Here is a 24,733-nt window from a genome sequence, read left to right as displayed (position 1 = left end):
GCCCCACATCCAGACCTGTTAGTCTATTGTTGAAGTAATTCTTTTTCACAAATATGTGACGTTCTGTCAGGAGGAGAAAACTGACTACAAGAAATGCATCAGAGTGATGCTCTTGTGGTGTTATTTTTTTCTTGTTGTTGTTGTTGTTAAAATTAAAAGGTGATAAGTTCACACATGACACTGTGCAAGTACTTTAAAGTTGTTTAGTAATACAGATTTTTCCCTTTCTGTGATCCTGGAAAATTAAAGGATATCCTTTGCTGTTGCAACAGTGGCATTTTTTTGAATTGGACATATCCTTTCAACCCCTGCTGCTGGCTGCACTTTAAGGGTACTTCCTTGCCAAGAGCCCTGAGGTGGAGGAGGGAGGCACTCGTGCAACTTACACCCACTGGGATCTTACCCATAGGAGGTATTTTAGAATTAGCTGTGTAGCTGAAACCTCTCCATACGCTAGTGTATGTTTCTTGGGGTCAAAGATTCAGTCTCATCTTTTGTAAATGACTTAATCTAAACTATTGCAGACTCTTTTACAGTTGCTTGACTGTGGAGGGAATGGAGCCTCAAGCCAGCATTAGCAGCATCCTGGTCTTCACATAACGGGAGAGGGAGGGAAGTGATTATCACCCTTTACTAGTCATTCATTAATCTGAATATGACCCCTGCTCTAAGTACAGAAAAGATATAGAGAAACCAGAGCAAGCTCAGTGGAGGGCTATCAGGTTGGTCAGGGCTGGAGTACTTGCCCATAAGGAGAGGCTGAGGGACTGGGACTTTTTCAGCCTAGGGAGGAGACAGTTCCAGGGAGGCCCAGCAGCAGATCCCCAGCACCTACCATGGTGGGAAACACAGTTGACAGGATGACAGAGTTAGGCTTGCATGGCAGAAAGATGAGAAACTTTGGGCAGAATTGAAATCAGGTTCAGACTGGATATAAGGAAACATTTACTTACTCTCAGGACAGTCAGATGGTCAATCAAGTTTCCCAGAAAGGTTCTACAGTCTTTGTCCTTGGAGGTTTTCAAGACCTGACAGGATAAAATCCTGGACAAGCTGCTCTGAACTCACAGCTGAGCCTGCTGTGAGCAGGAGGTTGGTCTGAGATCTCCAGAGCTCCCCTTCAGCCTGGGTGGTGCTCTGATCCTGAGTGGAGTTATTGGGAGCCCCTGGAAACTAGGTATTGAAAGGAATTACAATTTGCTTTAGTTGTTTTAGGTTTTTGAGTGGGAAAGGAAAAAGAATAGATATTACAGCTGACTAAACTATGGAACTTGGAGGTTGGTTGCAAGAATCTGCAGCAGCAAAAGAACAGAGGAAGGCAGGACTCTCTTGTATTTTTGGGTGTTTTTGTTCTGGTGGGAGTGTCTTTTGTTTTGTTTATTTCCCCTTGCCTTTTCTCACGAAAAGAAGGAATTTTCATTCTGCGAGAGCTAAGCCTTGCCTGGGACTTACACAGAAGTTTTACTAGGTGGAATAACTCAGAAAAAAGATAGATATTGCTACATAATTCATACATTTGCACACTAACAGTGAAAAGAAGAAATTCGTGATTACAAAATTGAGTTGCCTTCAGAAGAAAAAAGCATTTCTGACATGTTTGGAATGAGATGATCTATGTGTTACTTAAAACAATTGGGTTTTAGTCTTATGGAATGTGGCTTGGTTGTATTTGAATGTATAAAGTTGAAGTTATAGGCAAGACTTACAGAATTTTTAGATTTTGTAAATTTTTGTAAAGATGCTGTTGAATGAAAAATGTTAAAAAATGGTTTTAATTACTATATATAGTGTTAATGCAGTCCTCAAAATAATTGCACGGCTGTAGTCAAAGAGCACAGTTACTGAAAACTTGTGATCCAAATATTTACTTACGATTTTGATTGCAAAATTACATTTGCTTCCTGTTGATGTTTTTATCTCCTACCAGATTTAACTTATCTTTAGTTGTGAATGGAATGTTACTTCAGTGTTTATGTACCACAGTATAGAAAACATTTTAAGAAGAAAAACAGTGTTTTTACTTTCCTTTCATAAAAATAAAAACAACACAATGCTGTTATTAACAAGTAAGTGCCATATGTTAGGACAGTGGGACTTTGATTGATTGATTTGATTGATAAGAGTTCTCAAATCTCAATGTCAGAAACTGAGAGGGTTTTGGCAAACTTTAGTGACTGTAGTCTAGAACAAATCTTAGAAGGTATTTTTGCCAAAAAAAAACCAGAAGAAAACTGTGTGAGTTTTCAGACATTTCATCCAATATGAACTTGTAACTTGTGGTATAAATAAGCAGGAGAACTCAATGAGGTTATTTATCATGCTTTATAATACTCCTTGCAGAACTATGGCCTTGAAACAGACAATATGAAGAACCTGGTTCTCAAGCTGCGAGCGTCATCCAACAATCTGCAAAATTACATCAGCAGCCGTAGGAAAAGTTCAAATTATGATGGAAATACCTCTCGCAAGCCCCCCAATGAATTCCTTACTTCTGTGGTAGAGCTTATTGGTGCTGCTAAAGCCTTGCTTGCATGGTTGGACAGGTAAGAATAAAATCATTGTTTTAATTTACTGCTCTAAGGAATTGCTTCGCCTTGTAGGGCAGTTCCTAGATGCCTGAGTGTAAAGATCTCGATCTCAGTCACTCCTTTTTTGATGTTGCCAGAAGGCCTCTAGTGAACAAATAGAATCTGGAGTAATCTACTCTTGTGCTTCCACTCTTGCTAAAACCAGCAAAACCATTACATTGCACACAAACTGGTATTTATAAAAGTAGGAGTCTTCTCTTTCAGGTCATTTCTTATGCATGTGACTACTTATCTTTTCCCCTTCCACCTTGTAAATTACTTGCCATTGGCAGGTCCCTATCTAGAAGAATTTTTAATGTTCTGCTAAAATCATGGCCTTAGCTATGTGATTTGAAATCTGAGCAGTGGGAGAGATTCTCCTTACGCTGTTTGTTTTCTGTCTTCTACCCCCTTATTTAATGCTCTTTTTGTCTGGAAAGAGCAAAAGTTGTTTTGTGACAGCTGTAGCAGGTCAAGTGCTGGCAAGGATGCAGTCTGTGATAACAGATGAACATAAATTCTCAAACCCCTTGCTAGCTTTCCTGAGAAGGAGGAGAACTGCACAGGGGCTGACAGCAAGAAGCACTTTTATCCTTCAGTATCCCTGCTCTCAAGCAAGGCATTGGTCTGTGTCCAGGTAGTGATGTTAACACCTTGTGCCTCTCACCTGGTCCTCTTCTTTCACCATGATGCTGGCAGCTCACCCTAGATTTTTTCTGTAACTCACCGTCAGGAAAATTGTTGGCTTATTCATTTCCAAACATTCTGTGGTCACTTCTCAACCCCTCTTCTAGCTCTTGTCTGGAGGATCTGAGGTAGGACTCTACAGGCTATAAAGCTGCCCTACCTATAATGATTCTTAAGTCTCACTGTACTTCTGTGTGTAAAATGTGAAAATCCATTTTTCTTATTTTAGAGATTTTTTTTTACTTTGTCCGGTCAGAAAGTTAGAGGTCTACTCACTGGCAAACCCAAGTGTGTGATTTTTTACAACACAGTATGACTTGAGCATGTAAGTAGGGAGAACTGTAGTTGGGAAAACCATTTCTTCTGGTTCTGTTCTCTGAACTTGCTTACCACAGGGATAGACGTTTTCCAGTTATGGTGCAAGAATGGAGCAGGGCTATGCAGTCAGGAGTACTGATGTTATAAAACTCTGGTGTACTCTCATGTGCTCTTTGTCATCCATAAGGTAGGATTGGAAAAGGCTGGTCCTTTTGATCTAAGGGGAATGTTCTCTTGTTGCAGGACCCCATTTACAGGTATTGCTGACTTTTCATCAATGAAGAACAGAATCATTCAGCTCTGCTTGGACCTCACTACTGCTGTTCAGAAGGTCAGCTGATTTCTTTTCCTCTTTGCTTTCCAAAAGGGAAGGAAAGGGGGTGTTTGGGGAAGTAATGTGCTTGCTGTGTGCTGAGTGCTAATGAAAGGCAGATCTGGGAATCAGAGCTTACTTTAAACTTTGAAGGTCCATGAAGGTCAGTTTCAGTTGTTTGTTTTTCTGAGTGGTGGAAGTTTTTTGTTATTCCTATCCCAGTTTACTTGCTGGCTGTATCTGAAGTGACTGCAGTTTAAAGGCTACTTATATTTTCTTGAGCTTTATGAGAAAGAGGGTTAGTTTTTGAAATAGTTGGTCTGCATTTGAAGATCTTCACCTTCCAAACAACACGTTGATAAACAGTTATCAGTGCTAACTCTAAATAAAAATATGGCTCCATTGCTTTCTACATCTGTGCCTGCAAGCTTTGTAGGTCTGGTCCCAAAACAGAGTGTTTTAGCTATCAGATGGGAAATGCTGCATGTAATGGAAGGAGTTGCCACCTTTACAATACAAATTGCACTAGCCAGGCTGCTTCTGCCACTACTGCAACACCGTAGTATTTTTCAAAACTTTAATTTATCATCTGTGTGAGGAGTACTTGTACAGCTAATAGCTGAAAGGACATGCAACAACATGTAGCATCTTGGCAAATGACTCTCTGAATAATACTGCCTGTCTTTGAAACTGTTCTGAGAGCATACCACTGCTCTGACCGTGAAGCACTGTGTGCACACTTCAGTTACTGCCAAACTGGCTCATAACCATTACTCTATGGCCATATATTGTTCGAACTCTGAAGGACCGTCCCCTGACATGTGTGATTCTTTCCCCATGTTGAAGGGATGATGTCAAAGGACAGAAACATCCTGTGAGTTGTCAAGCTATGATGACATCCAATTACATCAGTTGTATCATTGTCAAAGGACGGTGTCTGGGTACTGTAAATTCTAAGGTGCACAGGTTTGTCCTGCTGCTCGATGCCCTTCTTGCTTGGGCGCTGTGTGTACAAATGCACATTATCAGTGATTTACGGCTACAGATTTGCAGGTTGTACAGTAGAACAGTAAGTGTGTCTAGCAGCAGATGGTGTTCACCCAAAAGTGCTACAGGAACTGAAATATGAGATTACTGAGTGTATTAATAAAACTGCTAAAAATGGTGTTTGATCGTTCGGTTAAGTCAGTCTTTGGTGGCAGGGGAGTGGAAGTTGGTGAATACTACACCCTAGCCTTTTAAAAGGCATCAGGCCACTTCTCTGCCAATTCAGTAGGAGCTATAATAAAGAATGGGATTGGTACAGACAAGAAAAAGCATTAATGGCGGAAGAACCAACACTATTTTGTACTGGGACACTGCATGTATGTTGGAACGGTCTGAAGGAGTCACACTGATGTGGAAAAGAGAGATACAACTGAAAAAATTTTATAAGGGCCTTTAGAGTTCAAAAGTATTTCTTATTAGATTATAAACTATAGGAACAAATGATGAGTTCTAATAGTGGAGAAGGTACCAGGGTGACTCTCATGGAACCAATGGTACTCTGCATAATCATAAATGATGTATAAAAGTGGGTGAATAATGAAGCGAGGCAGGAATGCAAGAAGATTCTACTTAACTTTAGTGATAGCTATATAGACTCAAAGACCAGAGTTTACTCCACTTAAAGTTCTGTGGCAAACTTAATACTGAGCAAGTGAGCTGCAGGATAGGTGACATTTCCTATTGGTTCATGCAGATGTATTTAGCCAAGAAAAGCAGGAGACAGTCCTCCACGAACTTCTCCAACATGACTCCTTCCCATGGGCTGTACTTGTTCACAAACTGCACCAACCTGGGTCCCTTGCACAGGGTGCAGTCCTTCAGGAACAAACTGTTTCAGGGTGGGTCCCTCATGGGGTCACAAGTTGTGCCAGCAAACTGCTCCAGCGTGGGCTTCCCATGGTGTTATAGCCTCCTTTGGGCAGTCACCTGCTCCAGTGTGGGGTCTTCTGCAGGCTAGAGGTGGATCTCTGCTCCACTGCAGACCTTCATGGGCTGCAGGGGGACACCCTGCCTCACCATGGTCTGCAGCGTGGGCAGCAGGGGAATCTCTGCTCTGGTGCCTGGAGCACCTCCTGCGCCTCCTCCTCCTTCACTGACCATGGTATTTGGAGGGTTGTTTCTCTCACACTCTTACCCCTCTCTCTGGCTGCAGTTACACAGGGCTTTTTTCCCCACTTCTTAAATCTGTTACCCCAGAGGTGCTGCCACTATTGCTGATGGGCTTAGCCTTGGCTAGTGACAAGTCCATCTTGGAGATTGTTGGCACTGGCTTCATGGGGAAACTTCACAGGGAAGCTTCTAGTAGCTTCTTTCAGAAGCCATACCCGTTGGATCCCTGTTACCAAAGTCTTGCTGTGCAAACCCAATATAAATGTCAAAGGCGAATTTAACCTTGTTAAAATGCTTGGGGTTTGGGGGTTTTCTCCTTATAGATACTATAAATATTTTTTTGTTATTTATCTGCTGTATTAACTTTTTAATCTAAGCATAGTATTATTGTCCAGTTCAGCTCTTCTTGCAGAAAACAGTGATGACTTCTGTGGTTACTTACATGAACTTGTTTCAGTTCAAAGACTTTTGTACCTGGGCTGTGTAAACAATGCCTTGTGTGCAGTCCTCTGCCCTTCAGGAATGTCATCAATAGCATATTTAAAAAAAAAATCACTTTCCATTCTGTTTTCAACACTATCTTTTAGATACATTTTGATGCCTGGGACAGAGAAGTACCTAATCAGTGTAAGGCAAACTCATCTGCCTGTCCTTCTGAGAGTACTTTTATTTTGCAGGGTTCTGCAGGGTTCTGCTTCTCTGGAAAAGTCGGCTGCTGTAATTGAATCCCACATTCTCTGAGTTTTCAAGGTTTATTATTGCTTTCTATCGGGGCCAGAAAATAGTTGCTTAACAGTCCATTTGAGCCCTACTGGGTGAAACTAATCTGATTAATCCCTGCAGCATGAATAGCTATTTCTATTCAAGGTTAAAATGGCAGTTTTGCAGCATTTTCAGAGATATTTGTTTACATTTTTATTGGTTAATGCAGGGCTTTTGTTCTTACTTTATTTTTAGGATTGCACTGTGGCTGACATGGAAGATAAAGTCCAGGCTGTGGTAAGTTTGTTTCTGTTGAAACTCAGCTGTTTGCATTCACATTTATTTCAGTTGCTCCTATGCTGACTGTACTGACAACAGCTTTTCAGTCCCAAATGTACAAGTGTATCATGCAAGTAAACATTACTGTGGATTGTTTTGTGAATATTCTTTGCTGTAGAGGAAATCAGTGAAATTGGAACAGACGGATAGGGTGTGTAGTAGCATGGAGTCAAGTATTCCTTAAAGTTTCATTCCACAGCTATTTTTCCAAGAGGATTTAGACCTTTCAAGGGAGGAGTAGTACTGTAGAATGTTCATAGGCTAAATAAACCAATTATGGCTGTGAAGTGCAGTTAGTACCTTAATAAGCAGGCGCTATGCCTTCTTCATGTAGAAGAACTGCCCTGCCACAGAGCTGAAGTTCTGTTTCTGTTTGTACTTGAGCTTCAGTTTCTAGGGTTGTTTGGAGCAGCCTTGTGACCAAACGTGGAGTGTAATGGAATGCTTTTTATATTTTGTAACAGTTAATCATCACTTCCTGCTTTTGACATAAACCAGGCTGTGCTCTTTGATAAGGCCTTCCGGTAGCTCATAGATGCTTAGGAATTTAGTAGCAAAATAACTAAAAATAATTCTGTCCGTAAATACTGAGACCATGTAAAAGGGAGTTTTCTGCATCTTTCTTTTTCCATTGGTGCACACCCGCTCTGGAAATAGGTATTGTTGTTTGGAATTCCCTTGTTTGAGCAGTTCCTCACATTCACACTTAAACATTGTTTTGTTTTATTTTATTGCTGCTCTATAAATCTGACGTAAAACAACAGAGAAGACGTTGGAACTATTGTTTCCAGGGACCATTGTGATCAAAACCACTGTCTTCCTATTACACAGCTCCCCCCCGTCCTGTAATTACATATGTCTCCTTTGACTGGAGGATTCAAACCCCTTGTGAAAGGTTACTTGCTGGTTCACAAACTGTTTTTAGCTAACTACTGTCCTGTACTAATCCTCTCTCCCCTCCCCTTTAAGCTTTTGCAACTGACTTTGAGTTTCAGCATTCCTTCAGTTAATGTCAAGATGGAAAACACACGGTGGGAAGTAATGAAATTTGTGAGTGTAAAGGGGGCACAGATTTTTGGACTGTCCCCCGTCCCCCATGTTTAATTAGCCCTTCTAATAGTTAAATGTTCTACAAGGCAAAGCCATTCTTCCTCTAACTATACTGATACACATGCCAAGGTCAGAATTAGCCTTTAGTTATGATGTTAGCTTAGGATCAGTTATGTTTCAGTCAAAAGGAAATGTGAACCTTGCCTGCGTAAGCATTCCAGAAGAGGTCAGTTCAGAGGCACAGTGTAAAGAATTACTGCTGAAACACTTAAATGCTACATGTTCTACCTTACACTGTAAAACTTTGAGCAGGTAAGGCAGTGGCCAGCACATCACTTTTGGTAGCACATGGCCAATTTTATTCTCATAGCAGAAATAAGGAACAACATGAAAAACTGTCAACTGTTCCCACAAAGAATCATCAAAATGTTTCAATATTTTAATGGGTTGTATTTTGGTTAAAAGTGAACAAGCCCTTACCCAAATTTTTTCTGCATTTTCAGTGTTTATTGTTTTAGACAGAGGATGTGTCAGCATCTGCTAGCGATGGTGAGGGGGCACTAATGGAAACAAGTTGTTTTTACTGTGTCACAGTAAGAATATAAACATACTGTAGAATAGATCTGTACAAATGAATCTGCTGTTTCAGTGGTTTTAGAAGTCATTTCCTTTACATCTTTTGACAACTGGAAGAGGAAGAAGCCAGGGAGACTTTTCCTAACTGTTATTTGTATGTTCTCATTGTAGGCCAAGACTTTAAATGGCATTTGTGATAAAGCCATTCGATCAACTACAGATCCATTGATGAGCCAGTGTGCCTGTCTGGAGGAAGTTCACTTAACCAACATTAAACCTGGGGAAGGCCTGGTAAGAACTGGAGTGTCCTGATGTCTCCAGTGTCTAATAGGTAGTCTTGTGAGCCGATGCAAGTGTTTAGGTATAGTAAGATATTTCAAGACCAATAATAACCTATGGAGAAAAGAAAGAGGCATGGGGAGGAGGTGGTGTGCTGGAGTGGCTGCCAAAGACAAGTATGCATGTTAATAGGCTTGATCCCAAATATAATTTTTAGTGGTAAGTTGTTGAAGATTTTTGTCTTAATGAGGATATTGAAAATTTACAAATACTTGTGAAATTAGTAGTTCTATTTTTGCGGGTTACTTTATCTAGTTGTTTTTCTCATAGGTCTGGGGGAGGGAGAAGGTAATGAGAAATTATGTTTGTGTTTTGAAAGATGTGGTTTTATTTGTTTTCATAGGAAGATTTAGAAGAATATGAGAATTTTTAAGGTTAGCTGTTAGCAGGAATAGGAGAACTTTTAAAATGTTCAGTGACTGACTCTTGTTCATTCGGTGGATTCTGCCTAGTTGAGTGCTGGTTATGAGAAACTTAGTTTGAAATCTTAGTTGATTTTCTGCCTAGCGAACAGATGTGTTAGAATGAATTGGAGGGAATTGAAATTCTTAAGTGCATTTGTGTTCACCCCCTGGCCCTGAACGCAGAAGAGATGAACACTTACAGAGAAAGCTGCCTAGTCTTACTGTGCTATATAGTTTTACCTAGACCAATGAATTTAACTGAATTAGTCATGCATTCTTGGAATTATGGGGACCTCTGTTAATGCACAAGCTACAACAATGCGAAGTCAGTCTAACTTGGACTAAGTAAGAAATGAGGAGGTTGGTGCACACAACTGGAAACTGACAGGCAAACAGGGAAGGAATTGGCTGGATAGGAAGGATCAAAAAACATCTTCTATTTTTCTGCTTTCAGCTCCAGAATAACATCCAGTTCTATACTGCTCAGTGTGAGTGCTTCTAACAACAGATGTAGATAGGAAAAGTAGATACCTATTCTTTTGTAAATGATGAAACCAATATACTGGTCACCTCTTGTGGGGAAATCTATGTAATTATTGATTATTAGCTGGCTTGTGATTTTTAATTTGGTGTTCTTACGGTCAACACCCACTTCATCTGAGTTTGTCCTTGTATTCACACTGGGCATTAACATACAGAGCCACAGATGCTCTGCTGGAGCTTTCGTTGCTTACGTAAGCACTGTGGCTGTGAGTCAATCTGTATATTGACTTGCCAGGAGAAGCTGTAAAAGAACATGTCTGCAATATTATTAGCCCACCTGTGTAAGTTAACTTTGTATGGAGAGGACTAGTGGCTACCCAGTAAAACCTGTAATTTTCTAGTGCAGACTGGGTAGTAATGAAATAAAGGGTTTTTTGAGGCCAAAGACTGACAAGGCAGCAAAACAAGCAGTGTTTGGTATTACTAACCAGATAATGTTTTTAAGTAATGTTCCATATATTTGGTGTTTTAATTCATAATAAATATTATAATTAATTATAGTAAAAGTGATCTGTGAAGAAGTTTAATGTAATATTAGACCACACACTTCACTAGGGAAAATGTATGAATTGTTAACTGGTTTTAATAATGTTTTGAGTCTGTTGCCAACATTTGTTTAATCAGATAAGTTTTGTGGTTTGTGTTGCCTTTAAAGTTGTTTTTCATTTTTTCTTTATACTTAGGGAATGTACATAAAATCAACTTATGATGGATTGCATGTAATTACTGGAACTACAGAAAACGTAAGTGAAGTAAATGTAGATTAACTCAGGCTATCTGGACAGTAGCTTTGCTGAGTTAGTTTGTCTTACTAGTTTGTGTCGTTTTACATATGACTTGCATGGTATTAGTGTTTCTAATACTGTGTGATGCATCGTTTGTTTATCCATAATTTGTAAATATTTTGTGTCTGCATGTTTCACAGTTAGTCAAATTAAACCAGTTTCTGCAAGTTACATGAGATACTATTTTAATGCCAAGCATTTGAACTTTAATAAGGTACTGTATCTGCTGTTTTGAGCCCTTAATGGTATCTTGTTTAACAGAGTCTTGGATGTATTTGCTCTCTGCTGGCAAAGGCAATCTCCCCTAATGGGAACAGTGAGGTGGTAGTGTGCTAAATTCAGGAATGAGTAATGAAATTAATGAGCTGTCCCAGCACAAAATTACCTTGCAGAGAAGAAAGACTATGAACAAGTAAGACTCTCAAGAGTGGTCAGCTGGAAGGAAATAGTAGTCAGGGTAGGCAACTAGTTTTTCCTGCAGGTGGTTGCTTCTTCTATTTGTACTCTTTGTACAAGTGTAGTCCCTTTATAGCAGGGACTTCATTGAAGGCTTCTGGGTAACCACTGAAGGAGTGGAGCCCCAGCCAGAAGCTGAGGGTGGCAGGTGATGCTGTGGTGGTGTCAAACATGCTGCTGTATAGGAGCAGTAACTGAAACAAAGAAGAGCAGAGAAACTTGGCTTTTGCAGGAATGATTTTTTTTGTGAATAGGAAAGAACCAGTGGTTCTAGTTGTTACCCCAGCCAAGTCCAGAGGCCAGGAGGAGAGAGTGGAAATCTGTGCTTGCAGTTCAGAGTGCAGAGTGAAAACTTTTACAGCTTTTATGCTGCTGTCATGGCATAACTCTGTATAGAATCTGCCACAAAGACCAGACCCACTTTGACAGCAATTTCAACATCTGATAAATGTCAAAGAATGTCATGTTGACTGCTGACAAGCTGCCTCTGCATGTAGATCTTATTTTGGGTGCTGTATTTCTTCTGTAGCTTTGAGTGTTGACTTAAATGTCTGCTTTTTTTATCAACACTGTTTCTTCCTTTGGAGCAACAGAACTTGGAGTGACTGAGATCTGCAAACAACTGATGTCTTTATGGTGGCGTGGTATTGCTTAGATGACCCAGATGAGCCAGATGAGCCAGGCTCTTAGCTCAGTTTTCTTCATAGATTTGGAATGGTATCTTAGTGGCTATTCCCAGAAGCTGGTGTATGGGAATGCAGTGGAATTGCATCCCTGAATTGATAGTACTGAACGGTGGAAGGACTGGGAAAGTCCATTTGGTACCAGTCAGCCAAGAAGATTCCTGAGTTGTACCATCTTATGTGTGACTTCCTGTGTCACGCGTGCCTAGATCTGAACTTTGTTCTTTCCTCTGTTTTCACATGTGATCCAAGTGTCTGTGCTGTGACCTGTCACTTGTAGGAGTTCTCTGTGCAAGAGTCCCCCACCCTCTCTCAGATGAGCTGTTGGTCTCCCAAAGGACAGCTTGCAATGAGCTTTGTTTTTTCCTAAACTTGACTTTGGCCCAGCGTTTTTTCATGGTCTTGGTTGACTCATATATATGCAGCTTTCCACAGAGGCATTTCCTTTCAGAGGAAGCAAGAAGACAATGAAGAAACGGGGTTACTCATGATAGCTGGAGCCTCCCATAAATTCCCACACGTTTTCTTCCCTTGATGCACTGTTTATTCTTAGTTCTTTCTCATAAGAAAGTTACTGGAGCTCTAAAGGTGTGATGAATCCTTAATCCCAGTGCTTAGTTCTGGAGTCAGTAGGAAGAGCTGGACTGCTGCCAGGTGATTGCTCGTGGGGTGGGGGAATGGGAGGAGGAGTTGTCCTGTGACGGGTGCAGTACATACCAGGGTGGTATGACTTTGTGCTTTGGGTGTTGTCAAGGCTGGTCAGAGTTGGTGTGTTAGAGCAGTGAGGCTGTTTTTAATAACTGCAGCAATAGCCGGTGCATTGTACCAGCTCTTGATAAATGTAAATATTGACACATTTAGCTCTTTCTTGCTAATGATTCCCCAGAGCTTAGGTTTTGTTCCAAGAAACTTGTATTTTAAGATGTATTGTTATTAGATAGGTATTTGAAAAATACCTATCTGTGCATACTGGATGTGTGCAAACATGTATTTTTATCTGTTGACCTTGATGATGCAAGCAGGCAGTTTCACATTAAAGTTGGAAGTGTTTATTTACATTATGAAACAGAAAGTGCAATGGATCTGTCTTATGGATTGGAGGGTTTTTGGTCCTTTGTTCTGTACATTCAAAGTCTTAATGTATTTTTTTAAAGTCAGTATGCATTTATTTGAAAGCTGTTTAGGATAGTTGCTGTGTTAGAGCAGAAACCCTCTTCAGTCCTCTCCCACTACTGTCTAAAACTACAGTACAAACTGGAGGCAAAAGGACAGTAGAGACTGTCCCATGACTTAAGTATCATTTAGCCTGTAACAGGTGTAGGCTATGCCTTCTCTCTTAAATAAATAATTTGATGAATTAATTTGCATTTCTGAAGTCATCAGCAGTTGTGAAAATTATCTATACTGAAGAGCATTGCTGGTGCAACCTTTGACTTAGCATGGTGGGGGTTATTATGGGAGGGATGAAAACCTGCTGAAGCACATGACTCTTGTTTTCCTCTTTGTAGTCCCCTGCTGATCGCTCCCAGAAGATTCATGCTGGTGATGAAGTGATCCAGGTTAATCGGCAAACTGTGGTTAGTAACTAACAGTGTTACCAACCTTCCCATATCCTTGCCCTGCAAGGCTTGCTCCCCACTGGTGCTGAGGGGATGGGGTCAGGAGGTGGCTCTGGTGTTTTCCTTATGAAATATCTGAGGCTTTTTAACATATTGTTTTCAAGACAGATTTTATTCTTTGCTAATATTTTGATAAAGTAAATATGCAATATCTCATGTTTTTAATACTGTATGCATCGTATTAAAATCCTTCATGTTGTGTTTAAGACCAGTTTTAAAATGCTTTTTTACAGTCCACTGAAGTGCAGATAAAAACAGCTTAAAAAAAAAACAGCTTAAAAAGAAACCCAATCATTTGCAAATGATTATCAAATCATTTGCATCTGGGAACTTGTATATTATGATTACATTTTTGCTTAGCACAGGTAAGCAATGCCTCTCAACGGGAGAAAGAAATATGACAAAAGTAGTTCACTGTGAATCCCTGTGTTAGTCAATTTGAGCACATTCATGTGTCCTTCTGGGACCAGAACTGAGGTATAAAGAGCATTGCTTGATACCTTAGTTTAGTTTAAAGCTTAAGTAGAGAATTTCCTTAGGAAAAAAAAAGAACCATGCAAAAAAGAAGCTTTCCATTTTTTTCTTAATTCTGACTCTTTCTGATCTCTTGTATGTCTTCTATGTTCACATTATAACAGTTTGACTTGCGGGATTTGGAATTTTCTTGTTTGTTTGCTTTCAGAAAAGAAATGCCAAATAAAAGAGGTCTTTATTATGTTCCAGGTTGGATGGCAGCTAAAAAACCTGGTAGCAAAGCTGAGAGAGAATCCTGCTGGAGTTAGGCTGCTGCTTAAAAAACGTCCTACTGGCTCTTTCCATTTCACTCCTGCTCCATTAAAGAACCTGCGCTGGAAACCACCCTTGGTGCAGGTGAGAGGCTGCCAGCTCCACTCTGATCTCAGGATGGGAATGCCTTGGTTGCAGCTTGAAAAAGAGAAATCCCAAAAATGCTCCCAGGTACTCAAGTTTAACTACAGATCAAGAAAGGTTAGGTGAAATGACTGTCCTTTTCTGGTTCCTAGATAAAAGGGAAAATGTTCTTGCCTTTTTCTTTTTTTTCTTTTCTCCTGTTTCCTTAAAAACAGATAATGCCCTCTTGGTACACAAATGGTCTAGGTGTGCTGAACATTTTAATCAGTCTATGTGTCACTGGGAGAACTTATCTGAGGAGAAACTGCTGAAACTGCTGATATGTATGGAATTCATAAGCATGGAGCAATAAAGACTTGATTTAGCACAGTAATACATTTTTGCTGAAATAACTTAGATTATTCCATATATTTGCCCTCTTTTTAGTCTGCTGAAGGATAGGAAAGAGTGTTTTTCAAGAACTCATTTAAACTACTTGTTTAAATAAGATTAGGTTGTTGGGCGATTCACAGATTGGCTACTGAGAACACAGAGAAAATGTGTTAATAATTATTAAATAACCATGTTGAGGAATGGCTTGTTGCATTAGGAAACTTAGGACTTAATGCTTACAGAAGGAAACAACCACAATGAATTTAAAGTCATTACGTGAAATGAATAAAATCAGTGAGAGTTCCCATTCCTACTCCTGTTGTGATGCAGGTCTCCCAACAGCTGTGAGGGTAATTTATCAACCTTAGAAATGCCAGTGGCTATCACAAGTCGTGAGGAAGGCAGATTTCTCTCAAACTGGGTAGAAGATGCATACTTGACTACTTTTCTCATCCTTCCTTTCACCTTCCTTTCACCTGTGTCTTGGTTTTGTGGCATCATGCCTGACATGTACTACCAGTGTGAAGAGCTGAGGTGGGCTGGCATATAGGCGATAGCAAGTGGTGTTTCCTTAGGGGAATGAGTGATTGGAGAAGCCTGTTGACAGTTCTGGGTTTCTGCTCTCTGACCAGTAAAAGGCAGGTGCTTGTGCAGGGGCACTGTTAACTAAGTGGACAGAGTGAAAGCCTGGACACGTCCTTACAAAAAGGGGAGAGTGCGCTTCTCTTGCCTGACAAAGGTGAAAGGGTCTTTGAAGCCTTTTCTCTCCTGGAGGCAGACAGGAGCCTGGCAAGATACTGAGAATATAGAAGTGAACCACAAAGATGAGCAGTGCCAAATCTATTTTTTCTTTGCTTCCCTGACTGCAGTTATATCTGTTGATCCAATTTATGGTGAACTTTACCATATTCCTGTTCATGCCCCAGGCGTTGGACTTTATGGAATAAAGATAGTATGAGCTGGCTTTGCAAGGCTTGCCAATCATATCTTTTTTTAACAAATTGTGTTCTTTTAATGCATCTAAAAATAGAAGAAAGGGTTTTGTCACAGTTGTTTTTTTTTTTGAATTTACAGGAAAAATGGAAAGAGCAAAATGTTCTTGAGCAGTAGATTTCCCATGATAGGACTTCTGTAGGAGGGATTGCAAAGCTAGCCAAAACTGGGGGTGGAGGAAAATGTAACTTCTAAGAGTTTTTGATGTGTTCATACAGCATGGAGATAGTAGTTCGTATAGGGGGTGAAAATGGTACTATTGATTATTAAATTATCTTTTTGTGAATGATAAATGAATGCTCAGATGTTTGATAGCTGTCTAACATTTCAGACCAGTCCTCCGCCAACTTCAACTCAGTCACCAGAAAGCACCGTGGATACCTCACTGAAGAAAGAGAAGCCGGCCATTTTGGATCTGTACATACCCCCTCCACCAGCTATTCCGTATTCTCCTCGGTATGCAAATAAACATGCACTACTGAACAAAAAACTCCATCATTACACTTGTTTCTGAGCTGGCTTGCTGTTACAGCTCTGTGCAGATTAGTCTGATGAAACTGTAAATCTCAGACTTTCTTCCCATTGCCCGAATGAATTGGATTGCTTAAACTTATGCTTAAATTCATACAGTATTAGGATTGTAATAGATTTTATTACTAGAAGATTATTGTGTGCCACACAGATCAGACTTGTTCCCAAAACAAGAACGGGTGTCACCTCGGGTTCTGTTTACATCCAACACAGCAAGAAGTAAATTTTGGCTGTAACTTTTTTCACTGTTGAATTTTTTTTCTAGCAGGTTAAGTAACTGTTGTGGCAGTTAGGATAGAAAAGAATGTCATGTTAAGACACCTATAACATAAAATTGTTAAACCTGCAAGCTGTTTAAAACAGGAATGTTCCCACTGAAGCGAATGGGGAGTCAATAGATCAACTTTTATTTTATTATGCTGTGGTGTAAGCTATAAAAGTGCAGACCTGTGTACCCAGCAGGTGGGGGGTGGTGCATATATGGTGAGGCTAACTGTTGTTTGTTCTCAAGTCCATGTTGACTCATGCCAGAACCCTGCTAGCTGATCTAAGGTGATGGGAAAAAAAGAAGTTTTCAGGCAAGACATGAAAGGCAGGCCTGCTTTCTGGCCTGCCCCAGCACTTTAGGTTATGTGTAGATAGCCCAGCACAGGAACTCTGACGTTTTGCTGCAGGACTTGTGGGAGGGCACTTGCCTGCTGTCACATAAGGGCTGTGACAGAGACAGAGGTTGTGTTACTGCAGTCTCTGGGGCAGGACTGGGAGGAGGGTTTCTCCAAGGTAGGGTCTCTACTGAAGTTGGATGCTCCTTGACATGCTCTCTCCCTGGCTGTATGGTTATACATGTTCAGTTCTTACAAAAAAAACCCAAACCTCAAATCTTTCAGCATAATAACAAACATATAGATTTAGCAGATGAATGTCTTAGTCTTTCTGTTAAATTTTAAGCACACTGGTGAGTTACATGCATGTGCTCAATTTGTTTATCTTTCCTAAAGAGGCACGAAATTATACTTAGCTTCAGATGCCTTTAGAGCCGAATCCCTGTTGACAAGGAAGGAAATAATAGTGCAAGCTATAAAACTTGTCCTGGGTGATGTCGGAAAGGGGACTTAACTTTAACTTCTAAAGAAAGCAAATGTGGGAAGTTGTGGCAGGCAGAAAGAGGAGAAAGGGCAATTCTTTTACTTTCTGTTTGGCAATTTATTTTGACCTCTGTGTGTTTTGCTTTTTTCTTGAAACTGTGGTGGATTTGTGTGGTGGTTGCTTTCCCCTTCTTCCTCCCTCCCCCCCACCATCATCCGATTCCCTTCCTTTCTTGGTGTGGATCTTCTCTGGTCCACGCTGGGAGGCAGAGAGCAGTGTTTGGTTTCCTTCCCTATGGCACAGTCTCCACATGGTGGTGGTGTAGGAGAACTCTCCACATACATACAGTTGTGGTATAACATTTGAGTCCAATTTTCAGTCTCTGAATCTCCATAAATAGCTCCTTCCCATTCACTGAGCTGTAGCATTGTTCTTAGTGGAGGGCTGGAAAAGCGGTATGCGCTGGCTGGGGGCTGCTGTGAATACTGGGGAATGCTTAGGAAGTCAGCTCTGTACTTTGATGCCTGACTTGGCTAATGGTTGCTTCAAGCAGCAGGATTGTCGCATGTACAGGGAAGGGGAAAAAAAAACCCCAAACCAGGTGAATCTGAAGTTGGAGGTTAGCTTCTCTTCCAAAAGTACTTGCAGGGACAGGTTCTAAAAATTGCAGCTGTTCTGGACTTTGGAATGAGAGATTGCTCTGGGAAGGGAGTTTCTGCAGAATATAATCAAAATCATATATGCATATATATGTATGTATGTGTGTAGGTATATATATGCACACACATATGTTTATATATATATATATACACTCTCTATGAATCTGTTATTGGAACTCTCAAGGAGGGAGAGAGAAGGTGGTAAATATTCAGTGACAGTTATTGGACTCGTTCAGTGATTGAAAAGCAGTCCCTCAGAGGTGCTGCCATTATACAGAGATGGATAAATTTCTGTAGCATCCCTGATTCACAGCTGCATACTGTGAGCAGGCAGTGGATCAGGGGCTTTGATGCCCTCAGGTCAGAAAGATCTCATTTATCAAAATCTTGTGCAGTAATGGAACCTCTAAACTTCTCTGTGTCAAATTCCTGGCTCTTTAACGGTGAATATAGCAGAAGGCGGGCAGCTTTCTGTTCTCCTTCTTCCTTCACTTGATTTTTTTTTTCAGCTTGTTTACAGCACAATGCCAGTTGTCATGAGCATAACTGGGTGCTAGAAGTGTGTTTCAAACCTAGGCATGTCTGTAGTGTTAAACTCTTTTATGTTACTAACTGAGGTGACATGTCCTTTCAGAGATGAAAAGGGGAGTTTTGTGTGTGGAGGAGGCAACAAACGCAGTCAACCCTTACCTGGGTCCAAGGGGGCCGAGTCTCCCAATTCTTTTCTGGATCAGGAGAGTCGAAGGCGAAGGTTTACTATCGCTGATTCAGATCAGTTGCCTGGGTATCCTCTGGAAGTAAATATCCTACCAGCCAAGATGAGGGAAAAAACACAGTCCTATGGTGAGTTTATTCCTCTCTTATTATCACTGTTATGATAAGCGCTTTGGTCAGTTTGAAGTGATTTGTGTTAGAAAACTGTTCCTTAGACTTGATGGATGGGCCTTCTGTGCAAATTGTAAATGAAATTCCACATCTGAAATAGTTGCACTTAAATGCTGTTATTTCTGTAATGAGTGTCATTCAGCTGGGCTCTGCTGCTACAGATGGCCATTTCCATGTGTGTTTTGGTTATAACATTGTATCCACTGCTGCTGTAAATGAGGAAGTGTGTTCAATCAAAGCTGTTCAATCTCAGCACATTGATCTCTTATATATCACCAGTGGAAGTATCTTCAAATATTTTTTTCTGCAATTTGAACTCCTTATTGGTGTATCTCTCACTTTGTTTAATTGTGGAAAGTATCAATTTAAAAATTGGTTTTCTTAACCTTTCATAATTCCTCATAACCTTCTGTGTTGCCTCTAGGAAAACCTCGTCCATTGTCAATGCCTGCTGATGGAAGCTGGATAGGAGCTGCAGAACGCTTCTCTAGACCACGAGGACTAGGGAGAAAAGGCAAGGTTTTAGGTCTCATCTCTCCTTCACTTCCCTTCTTCTCCAAAATTTCCTTGGGCTGAACTGCATGAAAGTGTTTAAATTAGGAACAGGGGATTATGGTTTGCGTATTGCTGAGTTGATCTAAGGTGACAGTTTGTTGGTTTTAGCCGGAATGCCAGATGGTAGTTGTGAAATTTGTGAGGCTATTCAGTGCTGGAACTCAAACTTTTTCCTGTTGTGGAATTCTTGTGAGCATTAAAAGTAAGCTAGAAAGACTAGGGCAGATCTGTACTTGTCTCTTTATAGACAAGTATAGTTCTTACATACTCCTCTTTCCCTTTCTTCTGCATTTAATATTGATTGTAAAACTAGTTTTTTAATAAGTCTTTCTGTTTGTTTGGCTTACTGTGGAGGCTGTTGTAGAAGCAAGCTTGTTCTCTAATATGTAGGGCCTTTTAGAAGTTGCTTTTTCTGTGACTGCTGTTAGAAAACAACATATTCTGCACACATCACTGAATGGGAGAGAGAAGCTCATAACATTGGGTGTTAGACTGGGTGGCTTTTTTTACTTGCTACACTGTCCTTCTCTTCCCATCCCCTTTTGCATCTGAAGGGCTGTTTGAGTGCTGTTGGAGTGGGAAATGAGGATGACTAGTTTATTCTTGAAATCAGTTATGAAGGCTAACATGTAATGCTATATAAAATAGATGCTGAATTCCATTATTTTAATGCAAGTCCATAAGCAGTATAAACCTGGAGGGATTTTAGAAGCAAGCGAAGTAACAAGTCTAACAGAGCACTCATCAGGTGACAGGGCTGGTTTTTGTGTGTATGTTTTTTGTTTGGTTTTGCTTTTGTTTTTTTGTTGACTTTTTTTAATACTTGAAATGTACCTAAGTGCTGTAGGCCTGTATGTAAGCTGTATTGAATCACATCCAAAGGCCTGCCTAGTCCAGTAGGATGCCTCTAGCAGCAGCTACCACTGTCAGTTGTCTAAGGAAGAGTAAAACCAGAGAAAGCATCACAAATCACTGGTCAAAACCAGAGAGGGAAGTGCTTACATCTTCAACTTCAAATTTAATTTATTTTGTCCAGAATAATATTTGTAGCTTTTAAGTTTACTCATGAGTTACATTGAGAAAAATATGGATTTGACTGTGGTCTCTTCAGCGTTTTGAATAACATGTTACAAGATGGTTTGTTAGGTCTCACCCATGATAATGATTTGCATGAAGGTAGTCCACACTAGCATTTTTGGTGTATGTGAATCTCGCATTCAGTAGTCAAACAGTATCTTCTCTGTGTATGGATTTATTTTCTTGTTATTTGTGTTACTTAAATATTAAAGATGCAAAAAGCTATGAATCTATTGATAGCTGCTTATGTTGAGGTGGGTTATGAAAAATAACCAAAACCTAGGTAATTTGAAGAGTAACCAGAATATTTTTTTTTATAAAAATAGAAAATGTTAATGGAGGGGGTTGAAGTCATCAATAATTGGTTTTCTTCCTCCTGTTTGTACAGGTGAAGATGTCCTTTGCAGGTACTTCAGTAATGAAAGGATACCCCCAATCATTGAAGAAAGCCCCTCCACGCAGCACCCCCTCTCCAGGCCAGTGTCTGACAAGCAGTTAGTGAGGGGGACGGATTATATTCGAGGCAGCAGGTGTTTTATGAATACAGACCTCCACAACAGTGCAACAATTCCTTTTCAAGAGGAAGGTGCTAAAAAATCATCGGTTACATCATCCACAAAACCCTCCTCTGCAGAACCCTCGCTGCTTGTCAGTTGGATCACAAGACTGAAATTGTTGACTCACTGACTATTGTCCACAGCACTGTTACCAAGTGCCTTTGATCATCGGTCAGACTTCTCTAATTTTCAGCTTAACTGATGCGTAGTGACTAATGCGGTATTCTTTTCCTGGAGAACCTTACATTTTTGCCTTTTTGTTTGTGATTTTTGACAGATCAGAGGGTGTCATAGTGCAAGGAGGGAAGAAAGATAAAGATCAAGTTCCTCTTCCTGGCCAAAAGCTGAAGGCATTTATTCCCATGGAAATAAATAGAATTTCAGTGAGATAGAGGCCACACATCACCTGGAATGTGCAAAGCGACTCAGAGGAAAGAACTGTGTTACCGTGAAATCCAGTGGCACTTCAGTTGTCTGAATGCTCAGAGACTGGTGTGAGTGACTGGCTGGGTGTCAGAGTATGCAGAGCTCAGCACACCTTGGGTTATTCGACTGACCAGGAAAGATAAGCAGAGAAACAATGGTTTTGTGCAACTTGAGTGATGCTGTTGCAAGTACTGCATGGGATCAACCTTGTGAGGAAGAAGTAACAGTGTTGCTGTTCTTTCTCTGATATCCAGAGATTCTATGAAGGCTTAGGAAGAGAGTTCTCTTATTCAGAGATTTTAGGAAGCTGGACTAATTTAATTATAAATCAATCCAACCTGATATATAAACTATTTTATTGAAATCACAGTCGAAATAAAGAGCACTGAACAATTCCAGTGCTTGTCTGTAAAGGTATATGGATTGCTACAACATGCCAAGGAAATGCATCTGTAGAGGTGGTAAAAGAATATATATTTTTTCCTTAATTGTTTAAGAATGGTTTGCTGTTAACCAAAGTAACCTGTTAAAGACAGTCCTGTTGGACTTAAGAGAACTTTTACAATGGTTCAGTTTTTGAATGATGTGTTGTTTTTATGAAAAATATGTGCTATCATACACTACAATTGTAAGACATTTGCTATTTTCTATATAGCTCAAATCTTTACCCCTCCAGAATTTTAAAGTAGCAGTGGGTATCTTGGGAGGAAAATAAAACTTGTTTAACAAAAGAGGAGGATATTAAAGAGGTATTGTTCAAAACAGAATGTACATAAGATTGCTAGTATGCAAACTTAAAAAAAGTTTAAAGTAATTTAAGTGTTAAATATAGTTGTATATATTTTTTACACTTAAACAGATACTGTTTTTTCCTTGTTCCTGTATTGCAGTACTGGGCACAGCTTAGTCAAATGAAAAGTTTTTGTATTCCTTGCTAATTATAAGACTAACTATTTTTGTAGATGATACATTGCCAACAACCTTTACTCCTTTGGTCTTGCTGAAAAGAAGGATTTATATTTAATAATTGGTGGGTGAAGAGGGGAGTTAAATACTAATTTTCACTCTGGACTGGGGCAGGAATCACATGTGATAACACGAGTGTTAAAAACGCTGTAATCCTGGCTGTGAACATGTGACCATTCTGTTGCAACAAGCTTATGAAGTTGTGCTGCAGCCCCACAGAGAGAGACACGCTGTTTCAGTTCTCAATTAATTACGTTTGACTGTGGGTAGTGGTTTAGGTGGGGTCTGGTTTGGACCTTTCTGATCAAAGCAGATTATAATATGTCTGTCTTGTGCCACTCTTCTCCACTGCCTGAGATGGCAGTCCCTACTAGAGATGTGACCAAACACTGCTGCAATTGAACCCTAGAACAGTTTGGTTCTGCCTCCAAGAAGAGGGCTGAAACTGCCGTGATGTGGGCACTGGGGTGTAGTATAGTCCAACCTCAAACTGAATGGAACTGTTTTAAAGTAAATCACAGTTGCTGAACTAGATCAAAGATGTTGTCTAAACAAGACTTTTAAAATGGAAATTTTGCGCATCTTCAAGTGTCCTGTTTTCCATAGTTTAAGAGTGCTCTATAGTTTAGGGGTAAAAAAAAGCCCCACAGATCTAGGAGTAAATCAGTTTGAATACAACCAAAATAATCTTTCTGGCATAGCCTGAGAAAAATATAGGCAACAAGTTAGAAACTGCTATTATGCAGAAACTTGGCTCATCTCTTGGTATCGAAGGTACATGTATCCGTTCTGTCAAAAACTATGCCTAGGCTGACTTCCCTAATGAGTACAACATACGTATCCAGATATCCTGCCATGGTACAGCACTCCACAGTACTCTGAATACTCTGTCACAGTGACAGAACAACACAGTTAAATGGAAAAGATCATAAACCCCACAAAAATTGAAAAGAGTATTTAGTACTCTTGCATATATGTATAGTGAGGAATGTACACTTCAGAAATAGTGAACAGGCTTCTATTTTAGTCTGTAGAGTATTTGCAAGCCAATACCTTGAGTGTTCCCTTACATAACCATTGCAAGAAAATAGTATTTCAGATAGTACTGTGCAAGAGGAAATGAGACATCAATATGAATACTAATGGCTTGTAGAGACAGAGTTCAGGGCAATTCTTCAAGCAATGTGTTTCCTCTATTATTATGGATAATTAAATTAATCAGTGTTTGAATTCTGGATGGCCAAAAGAGGTGGACAGACTACTGTATTATACTAATTTTATGCTAATCAATTAACTGATAACCTTTTCTTCCTCATAAGCAGGGCTTGTTTTAAAAACAACGTATTCCACAAGCTGGTTGCTCATTGAACAGGGAAGAAAAAATTAAAATCCGAAACTTAGCCAAATGAGGAAACAGATGGTAAAGACTAGTTTTATAGTTGGAGAGGATAAAGAATTTTTTTCTCTCGTATTTTTTTTGTCCAAATCTTATGACTCGTTTTATTACACTGCCAGCAGACAGCCTTCACAAACTGCTCTGTACCTGCAGCCACATCCTGAAAAGACCAAGTTAACCCCCACATCGGGCTTTAACTTAGACCTTGAGCTCAGACCTCTTTTTACATCCCTGGGAGGTGTTAATTCCCTAGGAGTTTTTCTGCATTCATCAGTCAATTTGGGGAATATCTTACACATGATGGACAGCAGGGCTCTTGTGTGCATGCATATTCAGAAATGCCTTTGCCAGCAGGATTGGTATCTTGGAGGAAGGTGTTTGTTGTTTGTGTTCCTTGTGTTTTCTGCACTTAAATAAGTACTTCTTCTCCCAGCTTCCACCATACATCCTAGTGCACCACCTCAAAGTGTGAGGTAGAAATACTTGTGTTCAACTGGAAAATTGTTGGGTCCTTTGGAGTAACCTAATTTTGTCCTGCTGTACAGTTGTATCTTCTTTCTTCTCTATAGCCTGAGTTTTTCTTCACACATGCTGTGGTGATGGAGCACGTGCTCTTTGAGGCAATCACATATGAATGCTTTTGCATTCGTGTCGCCTTGCAGGATGTGAAGTTTTTATAATGGACAAGAGCTCTCAAGAAAGCCTATGACTTATACTAAAATGTAGAAAGAGCACTCCAAAAAGACTAAGCTTGTAGAATGAAGAAAGAGGGGCTGGGCTAAGCTACATGTATGGGTCATCTGTGTTGTGTTGAACAGTTCC

The 24,733-nt window shown here is 40.0% G+C and overlaps 1 protein-coding gene across 3 annotated transcripts in view; it reads left to right on the top strand.

Moving 5' to 3' along the window:
• CNKSR3 (CNKSR family member 3) overlaps positions 1-23,096 on the top strand; it is a 56,842-nt gene extending 33,746 nt beyond the window's left edge. For 2 of the 3 annotated variants that reach the window (XM_050314738.1, XM_050314739.1), the window contains 11 exons: positions 2,341-2,543; positions 3,816-3,903; positions 7,000-7,041; positions 8,881-9,000; positions 10,679-10,738; positions 13,428-13,496; positions 14,262-14,495; positions 16,105-16,229; positions 18,684-18,892; positions 19,359-19,448; positions 20,955-23,096. In XM_050314738.1, coding sequence (XP_050170695.1) covers positions 2,341-2,543; positions 3,816-3,903; positions 7,000-7,041; positions 8,881-9,000; positions 10,679-10,738; positions 13,428-13,496; positions 14,262-14,495; positions 16,105-16,229; positions 18,684-18,892; positions 19,359-19,448; positions 20,955-21,253 — 1,539 coding nt within the window. In that variant the 3' untranslated portion in view covers positions 21,254-23,096. The remainder of the gene's footprint in view (positions 1-2,340; positions 2,544-3,815; positions 3,904-6,999; positions 7,042-8,880; positions 9,001-10,678; positions 10,739-13,427; positions 13,497-14,261; positions 14,496-16,104; positions 16,230-18,683; positions 18,893-19,358; positions 19,449-20,954) is intronic. The other variant, XM_050314737.1, reaches the window with a different exon arrangement.
• Positions 23,097-24,733: the final 1,637 nt, after the last annotated feature.

The sequence above is a fragment of the Myiozetetes cayanensis genome, unplaced genomic scaffold (genome assembly GCF_022539395.1).
Source record: "Myiozetetes cayanensis isolate MyiCay16 unplaced genomic scaffold, myiCay2020 scf2-11, whole genome shotgun sequence".
In the NCBI taxonomy this organism is placed as follows: domain Eukaryota; kingdom Metazoa; phylum Chordata; class Aves; order Passeriformes; family Tyrannidae; genus Myiozetetes; species Myiozetetes cayanensis.
This window is presented reverse-complemented; position numbering and strand designations above follow the sequence as displayed.